Genomic DNA, 23,927 nt, shown 5'->3' with positions numbered 1-23,927 from the left:
GGAGTTCTGGTTTCCAAACTCCCAAAACCCACAAATTTTTTTAAATTTAAAACCGGTCTTAGACCTAATTAAGTTAACCCAGCACTCAAGGGGGGTATTGTTTATTCTACATTGTGGGTGTGCATGTTTTGCTTTTTTTGTGGGCGCGCCTGGAATAAGATACAGTGCGAGCGGTTCACATATAAATGCACCCTGTTTGGCGGCAAACTGAGGACCGAGCAGAGGTGAATGTCCTTTGGCAGGACTCAACGCATGCGCTGCTCCTGGGCAAGGAGGGCTCACCCACTGCCGCCCCATTTTCGCACTTTGCCACCCGAAACGCACAGGCCCAAGCCCCGACATTTGTGCATCTTTGATATCACGATTGTGGGCTCTACTTCGCCCCGTGTCACACCTTCTGGCCCATTAGCGTTTTGTGGTGCATACATGAAGTGGAAGCCCCAGGAGAGTCCCCTTTTCAGAAAGTCAGTTTCGATGGCGATAATCTCATTACGCCGCTGGACAGACAGGACACCCCGGGAAGTTCTCTCCTCAAGCATAAGGGGACAGACGTCCCCTGCTCATGAAATACAAGGCAAGTTTTCCTAGTTCTCTGATTCCTGAAGGGAACAGAGCCGACGGGGGAAATATTAACCTCGCTGATAATTAATTTAAAAGCACTACGCTTTCGTTTTAGGTCCCCTAATATGCTCTTTAATCTTCAAATTTTGGTAGACGAGAAAATAAAATGCGTAAATGTCCTTGAGTAACAGAAAAATTTTAGAAAATTCTTCAGTGCTATCGATGATTCGTCGCCTCTGCTTTCGTGTTTGACTTGATTACTCGATCTGTCGCATAGGCATTTTCATTTAATCCTGCGTTTTAGCCTCAAATCAAAAGAGGGCGAAGTGCACTGATAAAGGTATACCTCCGGTATGGGTGTGCAGGTATACATATAGACCAGGTCACTGCCAATAAAATTAGGAAACTTCAGAATAAGACTCCAGAACTAACGAGATCTGTTGAAATAGAAGTACCCGAAGGTACACACATGAATGCACGAATTTTGTTCAGTGCACAGCCTAAGCAACAAATGTGAGTGCAAAGCGAAAAGCAACAACAAACGGTATTGGAACGGAAGCAACAGACGCGGGCACCGTGAATATCGTAAAAGCCCACGGCATACGCCCGCTGCCCGGCCTCTGCCGGCGTCGCCGTCCGCGGCGTTGCCTTTGACTCTGCCGTCGCTTTGCCTTGCTTTCGCTTCGTTGCCGTTAGTCGCGTTGCAAGTTCGGAATTTCATTTCAAAGCGGACTGCGAGTGCTGGAAGACGTGTTTTGTCTCCCTCCCTGCCGACACCCACGTTGTCGCTGTCTCCCTTCTTGGTGACGCTTCGCGGCTCCTTGCCGGTGCCGAAAAGAGTAAATAAACAGCTAGTGGCCAGGAACAGACGGTGGTAATAGCAATAATAGCAGCACTGGGAGCACTGGGCCCACTGCTGGTGGCACTACCTGCTAATTGCTGCATCGGGTACTGCGTTGTTCTTGCCGCTCTGGCAAAGCTCGCTCTCAAATCAAACTACTTGCTTTGTTTTTGTAAACGTGCAGTGAGACAGTGCTGAAACTGGCGAGAAGCGGTAAATTACGCTTGGAAAGTGCGCCGTCCCCTTGTGAGCTGTGCGTGTGCCTGCGTGTGCGATCGAGTCCGTTCCAGTGCAGCCCGTTGGCCAAGGCGCAGGGCAGTAACATCCTTAAGCCACTAGGAAATCGAAACGTAGAAAACGCGCGCGCAACGGACTCCTCGACATCCGCCCTCCCCTCCCCGCCCATCGAGCGGAAGCAAAACAAAAGGCCAGGACAACGCAAAGGCAAGGCGAGTAGGCGAGAGAAGCGCCCGGAGAAGAAACGCATATGATTTGAGGGCAGGATACACCCCACAGTAAGTCAAGATAACCCCTCCCACGACATCGTCCCAGTCCTGGACTGGACCGAGAGCAGTGCCCCAAGCCTGCATACTGCTTTTCACATTGCGAGACTCAGCGCCAGCTGTCTCCTATGCTGACTCCTCGGATCTCCACTGGTCCCCAAATAAAAGCACTTATACAATTTAAGTAACCTGAAAACCCAAAGCTCCGCTGTAAATCGGGCTCTCACGCTGTCTACATTAATCCCTTTGCTTTGCCCATCAAGTGTGAGGGAACCTCTTTGTCCTGGGAACTAATGAATCCGGATGAGCAAGGAACTTCCGCTGATGTACGATATTTAACTAGTACACAGGTGATTGGAACTATACAGGCTTTGCTCTGTGATCCCCTCTCCGCAGTCGAAGCTATCAAACTGCTGCCCTTCTCGGGTTACAGACACATTTCTTGGTCTTCCATTAGAAAGACATTGAAATCGCTTCGGTGTCGTGGGGATTTCCTTTTTCGGTTTCGCCACCTTCGTCCAAGTAAACCCATAAAAGTGCTGGGCCGAATGGAAAATCTTAATTGCACAAGAGGCGCGGACGGGAGAAACCGCGCCGACACACACGAGCTCTACTAGGGCGGATCTGATCCGCCAGAAGAAACAGAGTCGCTCCCCGGAATCGGGTTACGTCGCGGCGGTGCTAATTTCCCCGCCGATCGCACCGTTTGGGAATCTGTCAGTCGCTCCATTTCCTAAGCTGCGCAAATTGGCAGCCTGACTCGACACTTGGTACAGGGAACTCAGTCCAGCTCCTTCTTCACTAGGGATCTGTGCCTTACCCACCTCAGCAGCATTGTAACGCTTCACTTATTCATAGAACAGAATGGAATTGTATCACCCTAAGGTAAAGCACTACCTTACAACCATTATGGTATTCAGTGAAATTAAGTTCTTAACTAAGGTAACTGGTAGTTTTATCAAATCGATTCGATCAAGTGAGTCACTGTGAGCAAGTGAAAGTACCGAGAGCAGATGGGAACCGTTGCCAGCACAGCTTACTGCGTTGCAGAATAAATCAAGATTAATTTGAGGCAAAGTGTCGTCGATCTACGATCAAAAGCAAAGATCAGCCCGGATTGTTGCTCATCGATTGCATCGATTCAAAATCGGCGATACTGTTCGGCAGCGTGGAAAGCATGCAAAGCATGGAAGCACTTACGAGGGTTGAAGCCGCGACACGCGATTTCTAACGGTGGTTAGTTGGCCAGTTGGTGGGTGGGTGGTTCCGATGATGGGGTGGATGGGGTGGTGGTGGGTGGCTGGCCGACGGCTTGAAACGCGGGAGCAGGAACAGAACAAAAAGAAAAAAAGCAGAACGGAGTGCATACTCTGCATACGGTCGCGTATCGCGCGTCAGCATGTATTTTAACTAATGAGCCGATGACCTCGGGGGATGGACAATTGAGTTACTGGGGCGTGGGTGAATCAGTGACGGAAGAGCAGAGCCACGCACCACCCTCCCACTCACCCACCCAGCCGAGAACCAACCCACTGAGAAACACGCACCTAAAGAGTATATGAAATCCCCGATTCCCTGGCCAAAGAAATTTCTAAAAGGATACTTCTAAAGCGATTTAAAACACAGTCTTAATTGAACAACTTGATCAGGCAGAACTTCTGGGCTCAAAACACACATTTTAATCGAAATTCCTGGCACAAGTATTTTTCGCAGTGCACTGGCTGACTGGCGACTGCAGCGGGGTTTGTTTATAAGGTCACCCTGTTTTCACGTATTGCATCCATCTGCTGACAGTTCTCATGCTCATTTCCATAGCCATTTTCATGCCCATTTTCATTCCATTCCCATTCCCATTCCCATTTCCCTTTCCATTTCCATTTCGATTCCAATTCCGATTCTTTATTTCTTTCTTTCGGTATACAATTGCATATCCGGTTCTCCATGTGGGCGCTGACTCTGGAACATCCACAGATCTGCATAGATCAACTTTTCCCGCCGCAGTTTCCTTTTGTCTTACCCCTGGCGCCGATCCGCCGAGCTTCTGTGTGGGTGGGTGGGGCCGCGAATGGGTGGTGCGGTTGGCGCAGGGGGCGCAAGCTGTCGTTTGTGTGCAATCTGTCATCGGACACTGTCATAAACTAGCTACAATGATCTCCCAATCCAATTCAGTGGCACAGTTTGTTTACGATGGAGCCCAGGCAGTTGGGCTCACTCGTGTTTCCCGCTCGACGGCTGCGATCCAAGAGATGGGTCTTAAAAGGAAACACCTTGTTAGCCGCTTGACGGGCCGGAGAAGCAGCCCAAAGAAGGGGCCCAGAAGGGCGTTTGGGTGGAGTCTTCAGTTACAAACGAGCAATAGCACGTACACTTACTACGATATAATATAGTGCGATGCGTAGAGCACTAGTTTGACTTGGAACACCCACAGGTTCCGATTCGCCGCTAAGCGGGTCAAGCTAGCGATTCGATTCGGCTGTTGGCAATAATGTTGGGCAGAGCCAAAGCAAGCGAGCTCGCAATTAACAGCACTGGGTTAGTTTTTGCGCCAGCTTCTTAGTTTTTCGCGAGTGTTAGCCATCAAGTGTTAATGGCATTAGCCAAGATTTCAATTCGCGAGACTGTGTTGGTGGCTGCTTGATGTGCGGTGCGAGTCCGCGGTCCGAACGCGAACATGCGACAATTCTAGCTTGCAAATGGCCATGGAAAACTGCGGACCGGCAGAAAAAGGCAAAATACGAACTACTGACAAGAACACTTTTTGCGCTTGCAGTCGTTGCTACGCTCTGCTCACTAGCTTTTTGGGGCTGGAACATGTAAGGGTGGCTCTTCAGATGAATATCTTCTTGATCTCCATCCAAATGAGATTTGGTTGGCCTCTCGGGCCATAGAAAATTTTGTAAATATAATACTTCATTCATATTCAACATTTGTATCTAGGACTGTCGATTTTCACTGTCAGATTGCAAAACAAATACACAATCTACTCTCATACAAACACACAAAATATAATGTTTTTATGATTTATTGCAACATTCCAACCAAACATTTTAATCATGACCAAAGAACCCAATGCTGCCGATTTGCTGGCTGACTTGAAATTAAAATAAAACATATTCCCTCCTGCGAGGGCGAAGCACCATGTAGAAGCTCTAGAAGGAAATCGGGAACAATTTTTATGACCCTCCATCTCGGCCATCAAATCCGATCAAATCCACGACGCTGGTGCTGATACTGATGGATATGTGCCAAATATATCTTGGCAGATTGATGAGGGTAGCTGTTTGAGAGAACTAAATACAATTTTAACGTATTGGATCCACATCTAGATTCAGATCAAGATTCGGAGTCACGAGCAAAAGTCTGCATAATTCACTCCGACTTTTTGCCACGCTTCTCAATTGGCTGCCTGCCAGAGTTCCGAAATAGTACTGCTCAAAATGTTTTTAAAAATCAGTGCTCAAAAATACATTCTATGGACTCCTGATTAATTCGTTAAAGTGATTTTTTCAATGTAATAACAGACAAATTAGTTGTGCTCAAAGTATGTGTACTTTGCGTGAAGGAATCTGTTGCTACTTTTGTAGTTCCACCAGCCAAAATTTGACATCACTACATATATCCAAAAAAAAGGGAATGAGTGGGTGGCAATCTCATGCTGCAGAATATTATTTCAAATTGTTTATTTTCTTTTCGCCAGTCTCGCATTTCGTGCGTGTTGAGAACCCGAATCTGAGGTCGTTTGGCCTTATACACTTTCAATATAAACCCATTGATTTTTCTAAATATATTTATAGGGCAAGGCGTATCTTACCAAGAAGCAGCGAACGCAAAATACTCTTGGTTATAATGATGATCAAACTGTCCCACTTCACTTTAAAATTAAATTATGTATATTGAGATGAAAAAGAGGAACAATCTCCATCCTTTGCACAACTGTGCTTTGCCGTACCCACCTATAAAACTAACACCTCTGAACAACGTTTCTCATTTCAGACCGACCAATTTGCGCAACCAAAAGTCTTAATCATTCAACTGCTGCTGCAAACCGTATGACTGATTTATCACGTTGAGCAAACCATAGCGATTATTTCCCTAAGAACTTTACACTAGCTTACAAGCAGATATATACAGACCCGCATTTAAGGCCGGATATATATGAGTGGCAAGGCATTAAATCCGGTTATACAGGACCATATCGTAAAGCGCTTGCAGTGTTGCATCCGCGCTCCCGATCTAAGCATATAGATATTAATCTGAAAGATAGGGAGAGCAGAGGGGGTCGGGAGCGAGAGAGCAGAGAGGAATGCAGCGGTGTCCCTACATTCATGAGATGCGCGAAAGATTACTGGACCAGCCACGGGAGACACTGCAACTGGAGAACATGGAGCGGGCCAATCTGCTCGACAACCGCCAATCGGCATCCGAGTCCAACCAGGTCGGCACTGTGGTCAAGGTAGGGGCCTTCGATATACTCGCTCCAAGGATTGCCCCTTTCCAACTCATATGCAATATCCATGTGATGCCATCTTACCACACACAGTACACACACGCAACTCTCAATACCCTCACTATCTAACAACAGAATACTATCAGTGCTATTAAAACATCCAAATTCCATACATTACTTCTTGCCCATTATTACTGTATAGAACCGATAACAGCAGGTTTTGAAGATATTTCATTGTCTGAACGAAACTGATTTGTTTTCTAATACATTGGATACAAAATTTGGTGTTTTGTTCGTATTCAGTTATCCATTTTGGATATGTGCTTTTGTAAATAAACAGGAAATACAATTTAACTTTCTGCACTGATAGTTTTCGCATTATGAACAACGATCATTTCATGGTTACCATTTACACGTAAAATCACATGAACTTCCATTCCACAAGTTAATGTACATAGCTCCTCTATTGCATATGAAAATAACAGCTTTCCCTTCTTTAAGCAGTGTGTGTGTTGGTGTGTGTGACAAATAAATAATTTATTTTTAAAGACTTTTCTCCTCAGCCATGAATTCGAAACGGATCCAAATGCTTTGACCAATCAAATCCTTGCACGAGTAACCGATTCGCCCTTTCTTTGTGTTCCTCGAATCAAAAATGACAACGAAAAGAAAAAGCAATTATGTTTCATTTAATTTGCAATAAATTGGAATTTGTTTAACATAAAAGTTCATATATTTGTTACCGTCTTAATTTCGAAACGCATGTGAATGGATCAAACAACATAATATTTTTCTGTAAGAGGCGTAATGTCACAGAAATTGCTGTAACTACAAGAAATATACATTGTCCTAGCCTACATACAAAATAAATTTAAATAACTTTGTGTACTATATATACCTTGTAAATTTTGTATTATAAATATGAAATTCCAATTTATTGTCTTAAGCTCGAGACCCACTTGGCGGTGAGAACTAACCCATTTGTTACCCATCCACCAACAGCTGCAGGGCGATGGATATCACACGAGTCCTGCACACCAACGCACCCCACTTGTGCCCCACGATCTCGGCGAGGACTTTAATTTGGATTTTGACGACGAATTTCCGATCGACGCCCGACGACCGAAAAATGCCAAGTAAGTGTGTTCCATGGACCCATTACGATCTCCCGACCCGCAAAAGTGCCAAACGACATTTCTAAGCCAGCACCACTCTGTGTGTCTCCACTGAATTTGTTTTGTGTTTCGTGCCTCACATTCCCTTCCTTGCGTACTAGTCTTCCGTTTCACATTCCGACGGATAACAATGTGCCAGCGCGACTGTTTGTTACCCGTGGGACATTTTTACTAGATCCTCAGTAGAACCGTTCAGCCCCCAAATTCCGTGATTCGTATTCAATTTAATCAGTTAGAACCCGTTACAGTGGCAAACATCCAGCGGCTCTGACGTGCCCACAGCAAAGGTCAGATTTGCTATAACTCATTTTCAAAACCGATCCTATACTTACTCTTAGTACTTACACATATATATAAAGTAGAACCCTAAACCTCTTCCCACTAACCTAGGAATGTAAGTTAGTTCCCTCTGGAACGTAGCTGATATTTTCTATCACCTGCATTTTGGCATAAGTTGGGGTCAAAAGCCCGAAAATCCCTTAGATAAAAGTATACATTAGCTTAGGGTCTCATTGGCTTGGATAATTTTGATTTGTCATTAATAGTTTTTGATTCACTAATATTTCTTGTAGTGGAGCCAGAGAATGTCAATATTAAATTAGAGTTCATGTAGGAAACGCGGTATATGGCTTCAGGTTTCTAGGAATTGCAAGACTTTTTCGCTCAGTGCAAAATCCCAAATGAATAGTTCACGTATCCCGCTTACACAAGAGCCAAAAAGCCATCTCAGCCTGAATTTCGTTCAGCCTTTTCTTTGTATCTGTGTGGCTCTTGTGTTTGCTCTACTATTTGTACTATTTTTTGGCATCCAGTGGATTATAATGTCAATGAACTGGGCGCCAGCACATTGCCTTACATTTTCTATGGTGTGGCATCGTTTTATACGAGTATTTTTCCTTTGCGCTTCTCCGGTCGGGACCTAAAACAAATAAGTAGGCAGCGAGTCATCCGCAATTGCTTACACAATGCTGCCAGTGGGTGGTGCTGGGAGGTTTGAAGTTGCAAACAAATTATGAAACTTGACAAACCGACAAAGCATTCCGCTCGGCTGGCTGCGGCATTACTGTCGGCGTTGCAAGCGGAGTCTGTTGGCGTTTTGATCACATACACAGATAGAAAATATATCGAATCGGGACTCGCAGAACATGCGATCGTATATTGAAATCGAAAGTGAATACGATCAAAGGACAACGTACTGTGTTTACTGTTCGCAGTTTATGCAAGGAACTCCATTTAAAATAGTTCAACAAGTCACCATCTAACTATTTTCCTCTGTGAACGAGTACTGCTGGCACTGACATCTCCAATCCCGTCTCCTGGGAAAACAGCGCTCGGGAAACCCGTGCAGCTATGTCTCTGTCTCGGGCCCCAAAGTGTCATTGTACGAATGACTTACATTCGTGAGTTTGTGCGCTTTGTTAACAATGGGACGGCGGAGGCACAATGGGCGCAAAGGAGAGCGGCATTGAGCAGGCGGCGAAACTATCGATGCTTGGCATTTGGCCAGAGTTGTCAGCCCCACTTGAGAACATGGTCCTCACTTCCTCGGACTGCACAGAGGACAAAACTGGCGACACTTGTTGAAGGCGAGCTTCTTCTCCAATTCGCCCCTTTTTCTTTGTTTTATCCATGGTAAAGTGTAATCCTATTGATGTACGGTCCACATTTTGGTCGGGGAGATTTTCCGCGGTGTATCCAGCGCATGCCAAAGCTTTCCTACTTCTAACGTTTTTATATTTGGCTCCCAATCAATTTGTAAAAAGGCCCATCATCTATTTCTGGCGTTGTCCCTGGCAAAAACATTGTCACCCGATTAGGCACGAGATTTTTATCGTAGGCCCAAGGATCTGTTCGCCCCGGCACTTTGTTTTAAAAATAATAAGTTAGGCTCCTGACAAAGACCTCAAAGACCTCACCTGTTGTGAGGGTGTGATATATGTATAATTAGGCGAGGGGAAACAAGGTAGGGCAACCCTTCCTCGATTTCCAAGGCTGCGTGGTACGGGCCACAATAATTATAGCCTCAGCGGGGGACTGATTTCTTCCAGTGATACTTTGGGGTTACTAATCAGACACCTGAGTAGTTGCTCTCATCTATTTAAACTTGATTTAACACTAGGAAGCCTGAATCGCAAGGCCCAATTATCGCTTTTTACTACTCCCGGATAAGTGAGTAGCATTTGGGTCACACGTCTTCATCTGGCTGCGACCAGGGTGCGGCTGGCAGCGATTCGAACACCCCCGGCTTTCTTGCGCCCTTTCACCTTCCGCCTTTAACCCTCCTGGCCCGTCTGCCCACAGCTTTCCAGCTTTTATGCCTCTCTATGAAACCACGACGCAGTTGGCGAGTTGCGTCGCAGATCCTTAAATTTCGTGTTCAACACTGAGAGAATGCAGATGCAAAAGATACGTGTAGAGCGAAATGCTAGCCTTTTGTTATTCGAGTTGAAAAGCACTGAGACTTTCGTCTACCGTCCCAATCAATTAATCGAATAATTAACTCGGATGAAACACTGTATGCTGACTTTCGCTGAGTGGGAAACATTGAAGGACAAGATTACAGAGGAACACCTCACTTCTCCCACTGTGCGCTCGCAGTTCCTAATACCGCCACTCTTCTGGATGACTGCAACCCCTTGTCGCACTCTGCACTCGACATTCAATGGCTCGGGACTCGGCAGTTGCGAGTGCGAAGGGATGGGGCGCCGCTAGCGGCGAACGGGCAACCAAAACAGAATGCTGCAATGTTTTTGCGAACGGCAGGCACAAAGGCAGCGGGCGCTGGAGTTACGATAAACGGTCAGACAGGACGAACAAGGACGAGCACGAGGCCGAGCGCGGAACGCCGGAACGGAACGAGGCAGACAGCTTGACGACGTCGGCTTTTACCGTAAGGCTCTGCCGCAGCGCACAATGGGCCCCGAGTAGGATTAATGGAAATGGCGTCTCAAACTGTCTAATGAGCTGGAGAGGAGCTGATGAGTAGGACATGCCTTTAGGACATGGATGTCTGTCGGGGGCAGGATGTACTACTAGGCAGACAGATACAATAGTGCAGTGTACATCTATTCGGTGTCCAAAGGAAACGGCCCACTGTGCCAGTCCTGCTCGCGGGGTGGTTGTGGCGTGGGCTGGCTACAGCACGCTGCAGCCACTGAATCGAACATGAAAACAGCGGACCATAGTAGTAAAATCAGTAGAGGCAGGCCGAGCATCGGGGGTAATTGAGTTCGGTGCTGTTGCTTCTTGATGACTGACTTTTTTCTGTCTGTTGAATTCTGTTCCTTAATCCCACGTTTTTGATGCCTTTGTCCGCCTCCTTTGGCACCGAACCACCCACTTTTGGTGCACTCTGCCTATTGGCATAACCGCTGATTGGCATTTGGGATCCCCCCTTAACTCCTGGGCTCTCCGTAAGTGACCCATTTACATCGAATGCGCGGCTAGCACAAATAATCTCAGTTGTCTGAATGAAAACTCAATTAAATGACACGTTTTTGGACAGCTCTGGAGGCCGGAGCTTGGCAGGGAAAACAGAGCAAAATGAAGAATAAGAATGTATAGCTATCTGTACCCCTTACAAAAAAGGAGATTAAAATTAAAAGTTCTCCTCGACCGCGGCGGAAGCAGAGCCAATGGATGCTACATGAATGACAGGCCTTTCGGAGCCAGTCCCTCAACAAGACCCACAATTTGAATATAACCCAGTAGAACTGGGAGCACAAGAGCAAATATTGCACACCGATTCGCGCACCGAAATGTGTCCTACTTTCTGGCATACCCAGAGCGAGTTTTTCCCCTGCATACCGAGAGCATCCTGCGAGTTAGTTCGAGAGAGGAAGGACTACTGGCGAAAGAGACGGGCATATGCGAGAAGAAAGAGAGCGCGAGAGATTCGGCGCAGATTGAGGGCGGCTGCTGGCCGAAAAGGATGCTGGATTTGTCCTGCCAGGGCCCGTTTCAGTTGTAGTTGGATAGTAAAGGGTCTTAGACGTGTCGAGCGAATCGTTCGCCAGGTAGCCTCCAAAGTGCTCCAGAAGCAAAAGTCCTCCAGCAGTTGGAAGTTTGTAATGAAAAAATAAAACTCCCAACTGATACTGTGACTATCTTAGCAATTTTTTTGAAGTTCCCACTCGAAAAGTGATTCTCTTAGTGTTCTAAAAATATAAGTCCGGAACTGTGAAACTATCTGTGAAATCAACGAAAGCCTACAGTTTTTAATTGATAAATGATTTCGGTCCAGTAAAGCAATTTGCAGTGGAGCTTATTTCATAATTCTAGTGATTTTCCGCTACTACAGTCAATACATTTGGCCAGGCCTCCAAAAAAGCACTTTAATGGCACCGGGAAATACACACCAGTTAAGCAGCCTATTATACACACAATGGGAGAGTGAGAGAGATGGGGGATACTGGGGAAAGAAACAGCGCGATAGCTTCTTAAGAACCTGGGGGCCCCTAATTTAGAGAGGTAGTACATTCCACATAGGCCCGCGTCCAATGCATACACACCAGCACACCCAGAGTCTGTGGGCTCCACAGGATACACTTTCCCCTCCAAAGTGCGGAATGTCAAACACGGCTTTCAACCCTCCAAATCCGCCGGAGAGAGAGGTCACTGGGTCGCTCCCATCCGGGATGCAGTCCGTTTCAGAAATTATAACCACGCCTCATTTGCCCATTTGTCAAATGCATTTCAAACGCGTTCCACAAGGCTTTTGACAGAAAGAGTCAGATACTGTTATGGGGATGCTCTCCAAGTCAAACAATAGTGCTTCTGTTGCATTCCAAAATAGAAAATAAACCCTGCAAATTGCTTCATTTAGTGTTGTCAAAGGACGTAATTCAAAACTGTGAAGTGCAATTAACGGAAGAGCCCAGAGAGATCCGCCGCGAAGGACCAAAGAATCCTATCGCTTATCGATAGAGTAATCGGAAAGGAGGTCGTCGAAAAAGCCAGCACAACGGAGGCCGAAACGGAAGCAGATACAATGGGTGGCGGAGAAGTGAAGGTCGCTACCGTGGACGTCGAAGGCGGGGACAACATGGCCACGCTGCCGGTCTCCCGCTCGCATACCGCCGGCAGCACTGACAGCGCTGAAAAGAACAACGCCGCCAACAAGGAGATGGAGCTCAAGAATGTCATGCCGCAGCCGCTGCAGAGGTTCGCAAATTTGGGGGAAATTCTGGGGAAGAAGTAAGGCGTTTTGGAGGACTACGAGTCCCGTGGGACGCTCTCCAACCTCAGAACATGTATTGACAAGGGATGAATTGACAACCTGGGTGCACGTCCTCAGGCAATGAAGAACCTTAAAAACTTGCAGAACAGCCTTCGAGTTTAGCAAACTTACAAACATCTCATGTATACTTCAACTGTAGAAATCTTTTTTCGAAGTACTTTTTGTACTCAAAACATTTTCAAAATTCCTCGACAATACTGAGAAGGGAGCCGTTTTTTAAATACCTTATCCCAATAGCTAATGAGGACACGGGTATCGCAAGTAAGACTAGTTAACAGACTAGTAGTTCGGCCTGCGATGTGCGTTACACTTGTTGAGACACTAGCACAAATCTTTACCCCTTAATTAGCTTTCAAACATCCCAACTTTAAGGACTTGCTGGGCAATAAGCGTTTATATCGAGGCCGTTCTCCAAACAGTAATTAGCGAATGCCTGTGTATAACAGTTTCACCCAAAACACAACCGCACACACAGACCGAAACGCTCGCACCCGCACATTGTGTATATAAGCAAGTAGTACATCGGATATACGAGCATTAGCTGAAGTGCAACCCCATCTGTAAATCGCCGTCTCCCACTCCCATAGCGGACCCCAAAAGATTCACGTTTGGTTGTGCGCGCTGCATATTCACCACCCAGCCCCGCCCCCAATCGCCCCAGGCTATGTAAGGCATGCTTTAAAGATAACTTATAGTCTAACGAATTGGATATCAATACCTAATTTACACCACATCTTATAGGGTTTGCTACACGTTCAAGCCAAATCCAAATAAGTTCAGTTTTATGCCAGCAAAAATAACGGTACAGGGCACATACGAAACAAACCCGATAACAGGACCCATCGAACTATGGTAATGTGACATGGAAAACCATGACCTACCCTCCCAAGTCCAGAGTACTCTGCCCGCAAAGCTCCCATGCTTCATACTCCTCCCACCTCCAAAGTGAGCACACTGCTAGGGATTACCTATTTTGGGGCTTCAAACGGCATTTGGTGCCATGCACAGCTAAGGAATTCTTTTTAAGCACTTGCAATTTACAATGCAAGAGTTGGATTTGATCCAGATCAAACTCAGACACATGCAAATGGGTGCCTGAGTGGGGTGGAAAACAGAGGCTGTGCCTTAGAAGCTGCAACTAACTAGGTCACAAGTACTGAAAATACTGTGGGGGCACAGTGGGATGCACGCTTAGAAAGTGTTCAGTGAATAAGAAAGTTCTAGAATTCATAATTACATACAATGTCTTGGGGGTTCCGATACCTTGTTTGAGCGCCTAGAAGGATAGAATAAAAATTCGTCCTGCTAAAGTACTTTTTAGTTTCTAGTTTCCAGAATAGGCTCCACAAAGTATGTAATACGACTAACGTTGTATAAAACGACTAACGTTGAACTGTGTCAGTGATGTTGCTCAGTTCTTGAACACTAAATCACTATCCGAGTCCACTGTGCAAGTTCGTAGATAATCAAACATCCAATAGGGGTTAATGCAGGGCGGTTATGCTCTTGGGTTGTCAAGTGAAAATGCTTTTCGGGTTTAGTTGCATGTGAAGTACATTCCCACACCCAAGCACACAATAAGCCCTTGCCTCTGGGCAAGAACACAAGCACACTCACCAGAAACTAGAAAGACAAAACTAAAAAAGCGGAAATTAGCCCACTCTGGAAGCGGGACAGTGCGTCAACGCGGGGGGCTAGAGCCACATTTTTGGCCAGATCTTGACACAGTTCTCGCACGAAATAACACACCCACCTCACCCGTAAATGCGCGCACCCAGAGTATACTCTTCTGTACATAATTGCGTTGAAAGAAACCTGAGCACTCAGAGAGCTGACCCTTGGCCCTCCCTTTCGCAGGACATCGCTGTTCATCGTGACCAGCCTGGTGTACGCGATCCTCCTGATCGTCGTCTGCATCGCATACGTAATCAGCGATGTGACCACCCACCGACTGCCGGTTCTGTATTACGAGACGTTCTTCACATATCTCTACGGCGTCAGCATACTCTTCCTCCTCTACGTCTTCTGTTTCCTGCTGCAGGGTGAGTGCTTTTTCAGCCTTGAAAATGTCTGCTCTGTTCAACATGCTTGATGCATAGAGGCTGAAAGACAAAGTCATTCCACTTCCCCAAGAGATCCCCCGAAATCATTCCTTCCGACTTCCACAGAGAGCTCTTGTTGCAATGGCGGCAATGGTGGCAGCAAACCGAAACCCCAACCCAAGGAGAAGAAGTCGAAGAAAGCCAAAAATGCCGATCCGGCCGATTCGAAGGATGCGAAGGGCTCAAAGGACTCCGGCAAGGCAGGCAAGGGCGCCGCATATCAGGTGCGTGCTATATGATTGACTGACACTGCTTTATAAAAACAGTTATACTCAAAGTTGCCTTAAACAATTCCGTATAAATGTCTAATCGGGGATATGTTCTGTTCTTTCTTCGCTATAAGCACACAATGGCCAAGTTTCTGGTTTGCTATGAACCTTACTGAAACTGTTTTTAGACACCTGTTTGCTATGTAAACCTGCATTGCATTTTAAATTTAGCCTTTTTCATAAACCAGGTCTTATGTCAATAAATATGTTGGCATCTAACCCTCACTTGCCAGTTCAGAAATTCACCCTGTCAAGCTTTGGTAATTTGGGACCATGTGCTAAGGTCGCACCAAAAAGTATCTTCTGAGGGCTGTGAGATTTCCCCTATATGTATTGCCTCTTGACCGCCCGATCTCTCCGTCTATTTAAATGTAGGAAGCACCGGTGGACGCCGAGGTGGCCGTAACCCCCAAGAATGTGCGCAAGCGCAAAACGACCCACAGTGATCTGACGCACGGCAGCTTTTTCCTGCGAGTGGGAGCCATCGGTGAGTTTGGAGCCCCAACGACAGAGTATCTATCTACCAGAACTGATGCAATTCAACCCTCCTTATCCACAGCTTTTGGATTGGGCGCCATGATATACATTGGCCTAGAGTTTGGATCGTTCTTCGAAATACCCTTCGACTCGCCGTGCCATCACATCCTGATCGGCGTAAACCCACTGCTCCAGATGATATTCACCTTCATGCAGATGTATTTTATATTCATGAATGCCCGGGTAAGTCGAAGGGTCAGCAATCTGTGTCTAACTCTAAACTATAACTAAAACTAATGAACACTGTAAGCGTATGACTACTACCTACTACTACTTATACCTACTGCTATTATCTACGGCTATTCTATACTCGTATGTTAAATGTAAAACCATCATAAGTACACGAAACCAACCCAGTTCCTTCTTAAGAACCCCAGCGAGGTTAGTTTCCCAATTTCCTCAGAATTCAAGGTTAGCTCGCGGCATTCTAAGTCAGGTCGCGGATCCGGTTTCGGTTTCGGTTTCACCTTCATCGATCTCAATCCAAATCTCACCACGAAAATTAAATTGGCGTGCTTATTGGCAGTTTAAGTTAAGTTTTCATCCATCGACCTTAATGTGCATTCGCAATTGCATCCACCGCTGATCACATCATCTGCCATATCATTCGCTTGCTTCTCTCAATCTCTCAAACGATCATTGAAAAAGCCACAGACAACAGACTACTTAAAACTATGTGCTAGGGGTGTCAATCTGATCTCATTCTAAAACACGATATGGTCGATAAAAGTCAAATTGACCCCCTACGTTAGTGTTGATCCTTTATTTTGTTCTTTTCGTGCGAACTCACAGACCCACTGACACAGAGTTTAAATCCTCAGCACCACACGCACTTTAACCACCGAAACCACCCACCAGCAGCCAGCCACAGCTCATTCAGACATCCATTCATTCAAACTATCCATCAATCAACCAACGCATATTCATTCTTTAAAACAAATTCCGAAATTTGCTACGTAGTTATTTAATGAACCATTTTTGTGTACATAATCCCACAACTCCGCCCCATTCGCGCGATCGCAGACTAGGCCGCCATTTCAGGTACGATATGCAACTCATTTTCTACTCTATTCTACTGTACTCACTACCTCTAACTCTACCTGTACCTGTACATCTGCTCCAACCCAATGCTCATTTGATCACCTATCTGCATACCTATACCACCTATGTCTATTATATGTATATGTGCTACGATATGATATGATAACCACAAGTCTAAGCAAGCTACTTTATATTTAAGGGTTCTCCTCCGCGGGCGTTTGTTTTTTGTTTCGCCCCACTGCCGCTGGGGGGTCTTTCAAGATTTTGTATTTTTCATTTAAATGAAAGTCCGATTGTTGAAGCATCCACTGGGAACATAGATCTTGGGGTTGATGTGTGTTAATACAAATAATTGGAAATGCAAAGCTAAAACAGGGTCTTGAGCGCACCTGATAATACTGGATTTTAAAGAACCCCTCCGCAGGCCAGTGGCTTGCAGTTCCCGAATAGGAACTGAGTTTTGCCCGCAATCTAATTTCTATAAGTAATCAATGTAATCGACTTGACCGCCGTAAAACTCTTCGACGTACTCAAGCGCTCGGCGCACCCCACTCTTTCTCTCTCTTTCTCTCTGTGTGTCCCTAACGCTCATTTGGATTTGGGATTCCGCACCTCCAGCTGAACATCCACCGCTTCAAGGTGATCGCACGCTTTGGCCTCATGCACGTGGTGGCCACCAACATCTGCGTGTGGATACGCACCCTGGTAAAGGAGTCCCTGCTTGAGATAACGATCTACCACCAGAAGAACGAGCCGGAGGCGGGAGCCTCCTCCATAGCCCACTCGATAAGGCAGCACGCCCTGCGCCACGCCGGAACCGTGCTAAGGACCCACGCCGGACCCAACAACGAGTTCGAGGTCCTCGACGGCGAGGACCTCCTGCCCAAGGACGGCTACAAGGGCGACAACGTGCTGTCCAAGCTGGTTCGCAATACCGTCAACGGTATTTCGAAGAGCCTGGGCATGGGTGGTGACCAGGTGTTCGCCAGCACCTCTACCACGACCACAAGGGCGCCGTTCACCACTCCGAATTACCAATGGCACAGCACTACTATGGCCCGCAAGTTGAAGAAGTTTATCACCAGCGCCACCACCGCGGCCACCACGGCGGCGGGCAGCAGTAGCTCCACCAGCAGCACCACCATTTCACCGACCACCAGTACCACCACCATCCTGCCGACCACAAGTAGCACCACCATCTTACCGAGCACCACCTTCAGTCCCATTAGCACCACTGCCGCCCTTAATCTCGAGACCAGCGGCAGCGACTCGCCCTTCGGCGGCTTGCAGCACATCCTCTCCAGCGCCGCTCCGCCGAGCCTGGCGCCAGTCGATGGGTTCGGTTCCGCTGCCACGCCCACTCCCGTCTCTGGCTCCGGCTCCTTTGTAGAATCCTTCCTAGCCAGCACCCTGAGCCCAGCCAGCAGCACAGAGGGCTCGGCCAGCATAATAAACAACCTTTTCGGCCAGGGCCCTATGGAGAACAGCTTCCAAACGTACGCAGACCTGGGACACGAGGAAGCCACCGGGCTGGTCAGCTTCGAGAACCTAGAGAGCCTGGACAACATTTACCCGGCGGCGCTGTCCTCCAATATCGGCACACTCAACTCCACCGCCTGCGGACGCATCGACATCATGGGCACCATTGTCTACGACTCGGCGCCCTACCTGTATCCGTTCATCATCGAGTACTCGCTGATCGGGGCGGTGGTGTTGTATGTCATGTGGAAGCACATCGGCCGCTACCCGGGGCGCATGAACGACGAGGACCTGGAGCACCGGCTGGAGGTGATGCTCTCGCGGAGGGCGGTGGCCATGGCGCAGCAAGCGCGATCCGGACGCGTTGACTGCGTCGGCTCGTCGAAGGGCCTGTTCTTCGGGCTCCTGCTGCTGGTCGGGGCCCTCATCTGCCTGATACTCTTCTTCGTCTTGGTGCGCCATCAGCAGTTCTCGCTGTTGGCTATTTACCTCGCGGACGCCAGCCACTGCATTCTGATGGCCTTCGCAATCCTGGCCATAATAGTTGGATTCATCAGGTTTGGACGGAGCATGACGACCATGGGAGCCGACTGCACAGGGAAAATAGGACCCATAATTGTTGCTTCCATATCGAGTCAAAGAAAGAGCACTTTGCCGTGCCATTTTCCCTGTGCGGTCCCCATGAATACCCAATAACCCGATCTAACCATACTCATGTTTTCCCGTTTTCTTAAAAGGGTCAAGAACCTGAAGTTCCGCTGCGAGGAGCAGTCGAACCTGAACGACATACTGCTTCGCATCTCAGCTTTCGGCCTATTCACCTACTCCGTGTTCAGCATCATTGCCGGCAGTCTGAAGGTCCTGGAGAGCGAGCCAAGCCTGCTGGTGACGACCACCGGGGGCGTGGCCGTCTTCCAGGTGATCCTGCAGCTGCTCTTCATCGCGGACGTGTCCCGCCGCCGCGTCCACCTGCCGGAGCACGATCGCAGCAAGCCGGGCCGCCAAATCGTCACCTTCCTACTCATCTGCAACGTGGCCATGTTCGCCATCTACACATTCGAAGCTCAAAAAGTATTCGCCAATCCTGTAAGTAGATATGTACGTAAGCGAGACTGAGTTAAGTAAGACGATTAACGTTCTCGATCTATAGTCGTTATTCGATATTTCCTCAAATGGTCTTTTTCCTGTTCATTGTGTGTTTTTGCATGCCCTCGGGTCCGTTTTGGTTTCAAGTTATAATTCATTTTTGTTGTTGTTTTAAAAAACTTTTTTGACTAAAAATATTTATATTTGTAATCCCAAAACACTATAGCATACTTTTTGACGCTTTAAACTTACCCGCGAATTTGGTGCGCTTTAAGGCATGTGGGTCTGCGCATATACTTTAAAGTATATCACGCATACGCACTGTTGCCTTTGATAAAAAAATATATTTTAATCTAGTTGACGTTGATTTCAACCGATCATTTTAACTTACCTTATTCTGCAATTATTTAAGAGATATCAAATAGTTGGCAAGATTTGATATTGGGTGCGATTTAATTTGACCTAAGTGTATCTGGTCACGTCTCGTATGAGTAATTAAAAAAAATCGAAATCGCTTGTTGCAGACCAAAATCGACCTATCAAGCGTGAGAATAAGATTATATTTCTTTAACCATCCTAGTGCATTTTGGAAATTTAGATTGTTTACGCTGAATTGTAAATTATAAGGAATTTCGCATCATTTGAGAAGTTTACTTACTACTGACCATGTTTTTCTGGCTACAATCAGCTTTTTGTCTTGCTGGGATGTCCCCTTGCATGTCGTTGATGTTTAACCCTGGAAGCCCCGTCTCATTGTCCCCTTTAACCCTGTATACGTACACCCACAGGTTCAGCTGGAGTTCTACGGCTTCGTGCCCTGGTCCATTATCCAGCGCATCACACTGCCCCTGTGCATCTTCCATCGGTTCCACAGCGCCGTGACACTCGCCGAGATCTGGAAGACCACCTACAAGGCACGCCTGGAGTAAGCCGAGGTCCGAGTACCGATGTCTAAATAGGCTATATAGGATGTGGGAGTATGAAAATGCACCAAAACCAAAACGTAGCGAGCCCAGAACGCAAATAGAAATCAGTGGAGAGTTAGTTTCTAATTACGTATTAAACATATATGCGTACTACATATAATATACACATACATTAATGCAGATATGAGTATGATTTTTGTTTGACAACCTAAGCGAAACGAAACGAGAAACGAAACGAACAAACCGATCGGACCAATCTGCACGGTTAACGATTGCCAACCGATAACGATTTGCAGGTCGCTTGTTGATTTTCTTCACTTTATTTTTTACTTTGTTAACTCGTGGAGGACCTAAGAACTTAAGAACTAAGTCATAGCGTTACAGTTGACCCGGAAGCCACGGCACACGTTTTTGTTTTGAGTTACGTATTTAATTTAGTTTAGTTAGGTTCCGTCTCTAACACACTGCAATATCGTTTTACTTAATCAAAATGCAAATTAATATTAGTTTCTTAATTGTTTAACCCTAATCCGCCTCGGCAACAGAAACCAAAACGAAATCAATTAAAGAATTCACATTACAAATAAGATGGAAATGAATCTAAAAAGGTTGTTTACTTTTCGCGTTATTTTCGCGACTGCGAATGAGGGAAATGCCCTTTAAAGTCAAATCCCCCGGGAACAAGACACACCAATACACTTAAACAGAAAACAGGGACACAAAATGCAATGCCATGAAGAACGCGGCCACAGGAAGCGGAAGCGGAAACGAATTGGTGACGTTAACGGTAGCGAAACCCGGAAACGGAAGGACTTTCTCAATAGATTCGATCTGACTTTTCGACCAACCAATAACAACAGTATCACGCCGAGCAACAACAAACTGTGATGATTTTATTTGATTTACTGGTATACTTTAATTTTATTGAATCAGTTCCGACTTGATTTACTCAACCTCTTTGTTTCGTATTATCCTCAGCCACAAATCACTCACTGAGTCGACACAACTTTTGTATGAATTTAGAAACAATGGCGCTAAGACAACTTCATGGCCAATTGTAAAAACAAATTCCCCGAAACAACATAAGTAAAAACAAAAATATAAAAAAAATACCAGAGAAAATACAACAAATTGTGGCATTTAATGGCCAAAAATACAAAAAAAAAACATTTTTAATATACATTATATAAAAGTTTATAAATGTCCATTTTTTGATTATTAGTAGTGATGTTAAAAAAAAAAACATAAATAAAAATAATAATATGTATGTATGTTATAGCAAAGAATCGGATAAACCAAGAAATTCTTAAGCAGGACTCGAAAAAAGAGAACTTGCGAAGCAAACGAAAAACTTACCAAGTGAATCCCCGCATTTATAAATAAAAATTTTAGCTAAAGCGAAATGGAAAAGCAAGTGGAGCGGCGATGAGACGACAGGATAAAAGGAAAAAACCATTGACAAACATCAATTTGTTTACAACAATGTTAAAGAAACGAACATTTTGAAAGATATATATGCCACGTATATCTATAAATATATGTATACTAACCCACCAAATTCAAAGTATTTCAACGTTTTATACAAGGAGACGAAGCGCAAGACAAGAGGTCGGGACAGTCAATAACCTGTCCCCCTCTGACCCCTAACCCCCTACTTCCCAAACCCTAACCAAAGCCCACAAGCCCCCTCCCTATGAATGAAACCTCATCCCAATTCAGCTGCAACTCAAGTCAGAAGGCATCAGTTTGCTAAAGACCAAAGACGTTACCAGAAGCGAAACGATAAATTGCGAATCCGATTATAATCTGTAATCATAATCCAGTCTACAAGTCTATATAATGCATGTTAACTGTAGACGCGGGAGTTTAAGAAGAATACGTATTCAATACTCGTAATCCAATCAAATGTAATGTGGTAGCAAGAATAGGTAAACCAAGTCAAAACTCGAACAACCCATAAGTAGTTCAGCACACACTCAGTCACTCACGAGCGGATCTGGATCGGGACCGAAGGATCCAGAGTCGGGGAAGTCATATATCCAAAGTTCGCGAATCAAATTCAGTTTGAAACTTGTACTTGCGTAGGCTTTTAGAAAGTATACTTGATTGCATACGCTACATAAGTCACATACATATATTTAACTATACATTTAAATATATGTATAAAAAAGAATTGTTTTTTCCTTAACATTTAGTTAAACGTAAGATTGAATCACATTTTACGCCGTGCAGCCGAACAGAAAAGTGAGCAGAAAGAAATATTTATTAAATGTTTCAACTAAGTTGTATAATTATAAGTGAGAGTTTACATAATGGAATTATGTATCTGTATCTAAGCAAGAAAAACACAACAAGTTGGCAATTCGAATAACATTAAAATATTCAGACTAAACGCACAAGAACGAAGAGATCAACACCAAAGCAGCTGCTAAATCCCATGAAACAAAAACACATGAACAACTTATATACTCGTAAGTATAAAGACAATTTCAATAACTGATTAATACATATACAATGTGAAAACCAAAAAGCGAAATTTACATACAATTCAAATACATTTTCCATAACCGCATCAACTAAACATCAAATCAAGTAAATCAACAATTACAAACGAATTAAAGTGGATAAAGGATCCGACAAATGTGTTCGAAAATGAATATTATTAATTACGGACGAGCGATCGCAAATGTATATGCTCAAAAACAAGAACAAACAAAAACAACAAAATTAAAACCAAAAATTGTAAGCCATTTTTTAATCATTGTCGCATTAAGGATATGATAACATGAACGAATAAAAAATTCAAGCATTTCTAAGCGCAAGATCATTTTGTTAAAACTCTCAGACTCACGTTCAGCATCACACTGACATTCGCTCCACATTGAGTTCTTTGCATACGAATACAAATTGACATACAAAAATGAAGTAAACATTTGATGGTAAACGAAGTACAGATGACATACAAGTAATTTTAAATTGAATAAAAATTAGAATTAAATATGTACAACAAATTCCAGGTGTTTTATTTATCAGAGATATGCTTGAAAGTTTCACCAGTCGCTTGCTCATTTTTCTGTTCGCCTGGTACTTGCAATCGAAAATTGCCTGACAAATTTATTCAAAGTCCAAAAAACATTATTTGCTCGTCGGGAAAAGGTCAAATCTCTGGGTTTCTCGTTTCAGCACCAGGCGAACATAAAGGTTTAGCAGGTGTCCGAGAGATCAGCTGATCAGTTTAATTTAAGCTCAGTGGAGATGCCCTCGTGATTGCTCCCCTTTGTCACGGTCCAAGCAAATACCTGGGATTTAATATTTATTTCCTGCATATCGTGACAATATAGTGACAAGACCGTGACAGACTCGTGAAACCCCCAAGGTTGTTCATCTCTAGTCGGCTCTTTGTTTCAAGTAACGGTTGTGAGGGGAAATATGGAAGGCCGCCATCTTGAAAATTAACGGTTCTAAACGTGAAGTCGTAGTTACCAGCGTCACTTCCTATGTTTTCTGTTCGCCTGGTGCCTAAGACTAATAAAGCCTGCGTTTTGACTGAAAACATTTTGAGAAGCAGTTCAAAATTTTAAGGTAAACTAGCGCCTTTTCAACTCCAAGCACCAGACGAACAGGAAAATTAGTAGGTAGGCAAAGATTATTTAAGGCTTTACTAGAGGTGTGCCGCTTAAAAATATGGAAGGCCCTTTGAGAGGAAGGCCCTTAGAGTGTG

The 23,927-nt window shown here is 45.2% G+C and overlaps 1 protein-coding gene across 20 annotated transcripts; it reads left to right on the top strand.

Annotated features, from left to right (window-relative positions):
• Positions 1 to 1,299: 1,299 nt before the first annotated feature.
• On the top strand, positions 1,300 to 23,217 carry LOC108024179 (proton channel OtopLc). Of its 20 annotated transcripts, none has more exons than XM_050890600.1 (13): positions 1,300 to 1,917; positions 5,899 to 6,340; positions 7,355 to 7,488; positions 7,776 to 7,814; positions 13,508 to 13,618; positions 14,624 to 14,808; positions 14,935 to 15,092; positions 15,513 to 15,624; positions 15,697 to 15,857; positions 16,698 to 16,715; positions 17,334 to 18,751; positions 18,932 to 19,292; positions 20,069 to 23,217. In XM_050890600.1, exons 2-13 carry the CDS (start codon positions 6,209 to 6,211, stop codon positions 20,207 to 20,209), a joined length of 2,970 nt encoding a protein of 989 aa, XP_050746557.1. In that variant the 5' UTR covers positions 1,300 to 1,917; positions 5,899 to 6,208; the 3' UTR covers positions 20,210 to 23,217. The 20 variants fall into 20 exon arrangements, with proteins under 20 accessions (XP_050746557.1, XP_043948816.1, XP_050746550.1 ...); XM_044092881.2 differs by having other exon boundaries at positions 5,899 to 6,358; positions 18,932 to 19,280; XM_050890593.1 differs by having other exon boundaries at positions 5,899 to 6,358.
• The last annotated feature ends 710 nt before the right edge of the window (positions 23,218 to 23,927 follow it).

This window comes from Drosophila biarmipes, chromosome X (genome assembly GCF_025231255.1).
Source record: "Drosophila biarmipes strain raj3 chromosome X, RU_DBia_V1.1, whole genome shotgun sequence".
Taxonomy (NCBI): Eukaryota; Metazoa; Arthropoda; class Insecta; order Diptera; family Drosophilidae; genus Drosophila; species Drosophila biarmipes.
Note: the sequence above shows the minus strand (reverse complement) of the source record. Positions and strands in the feature narration are given on the sequence as shown.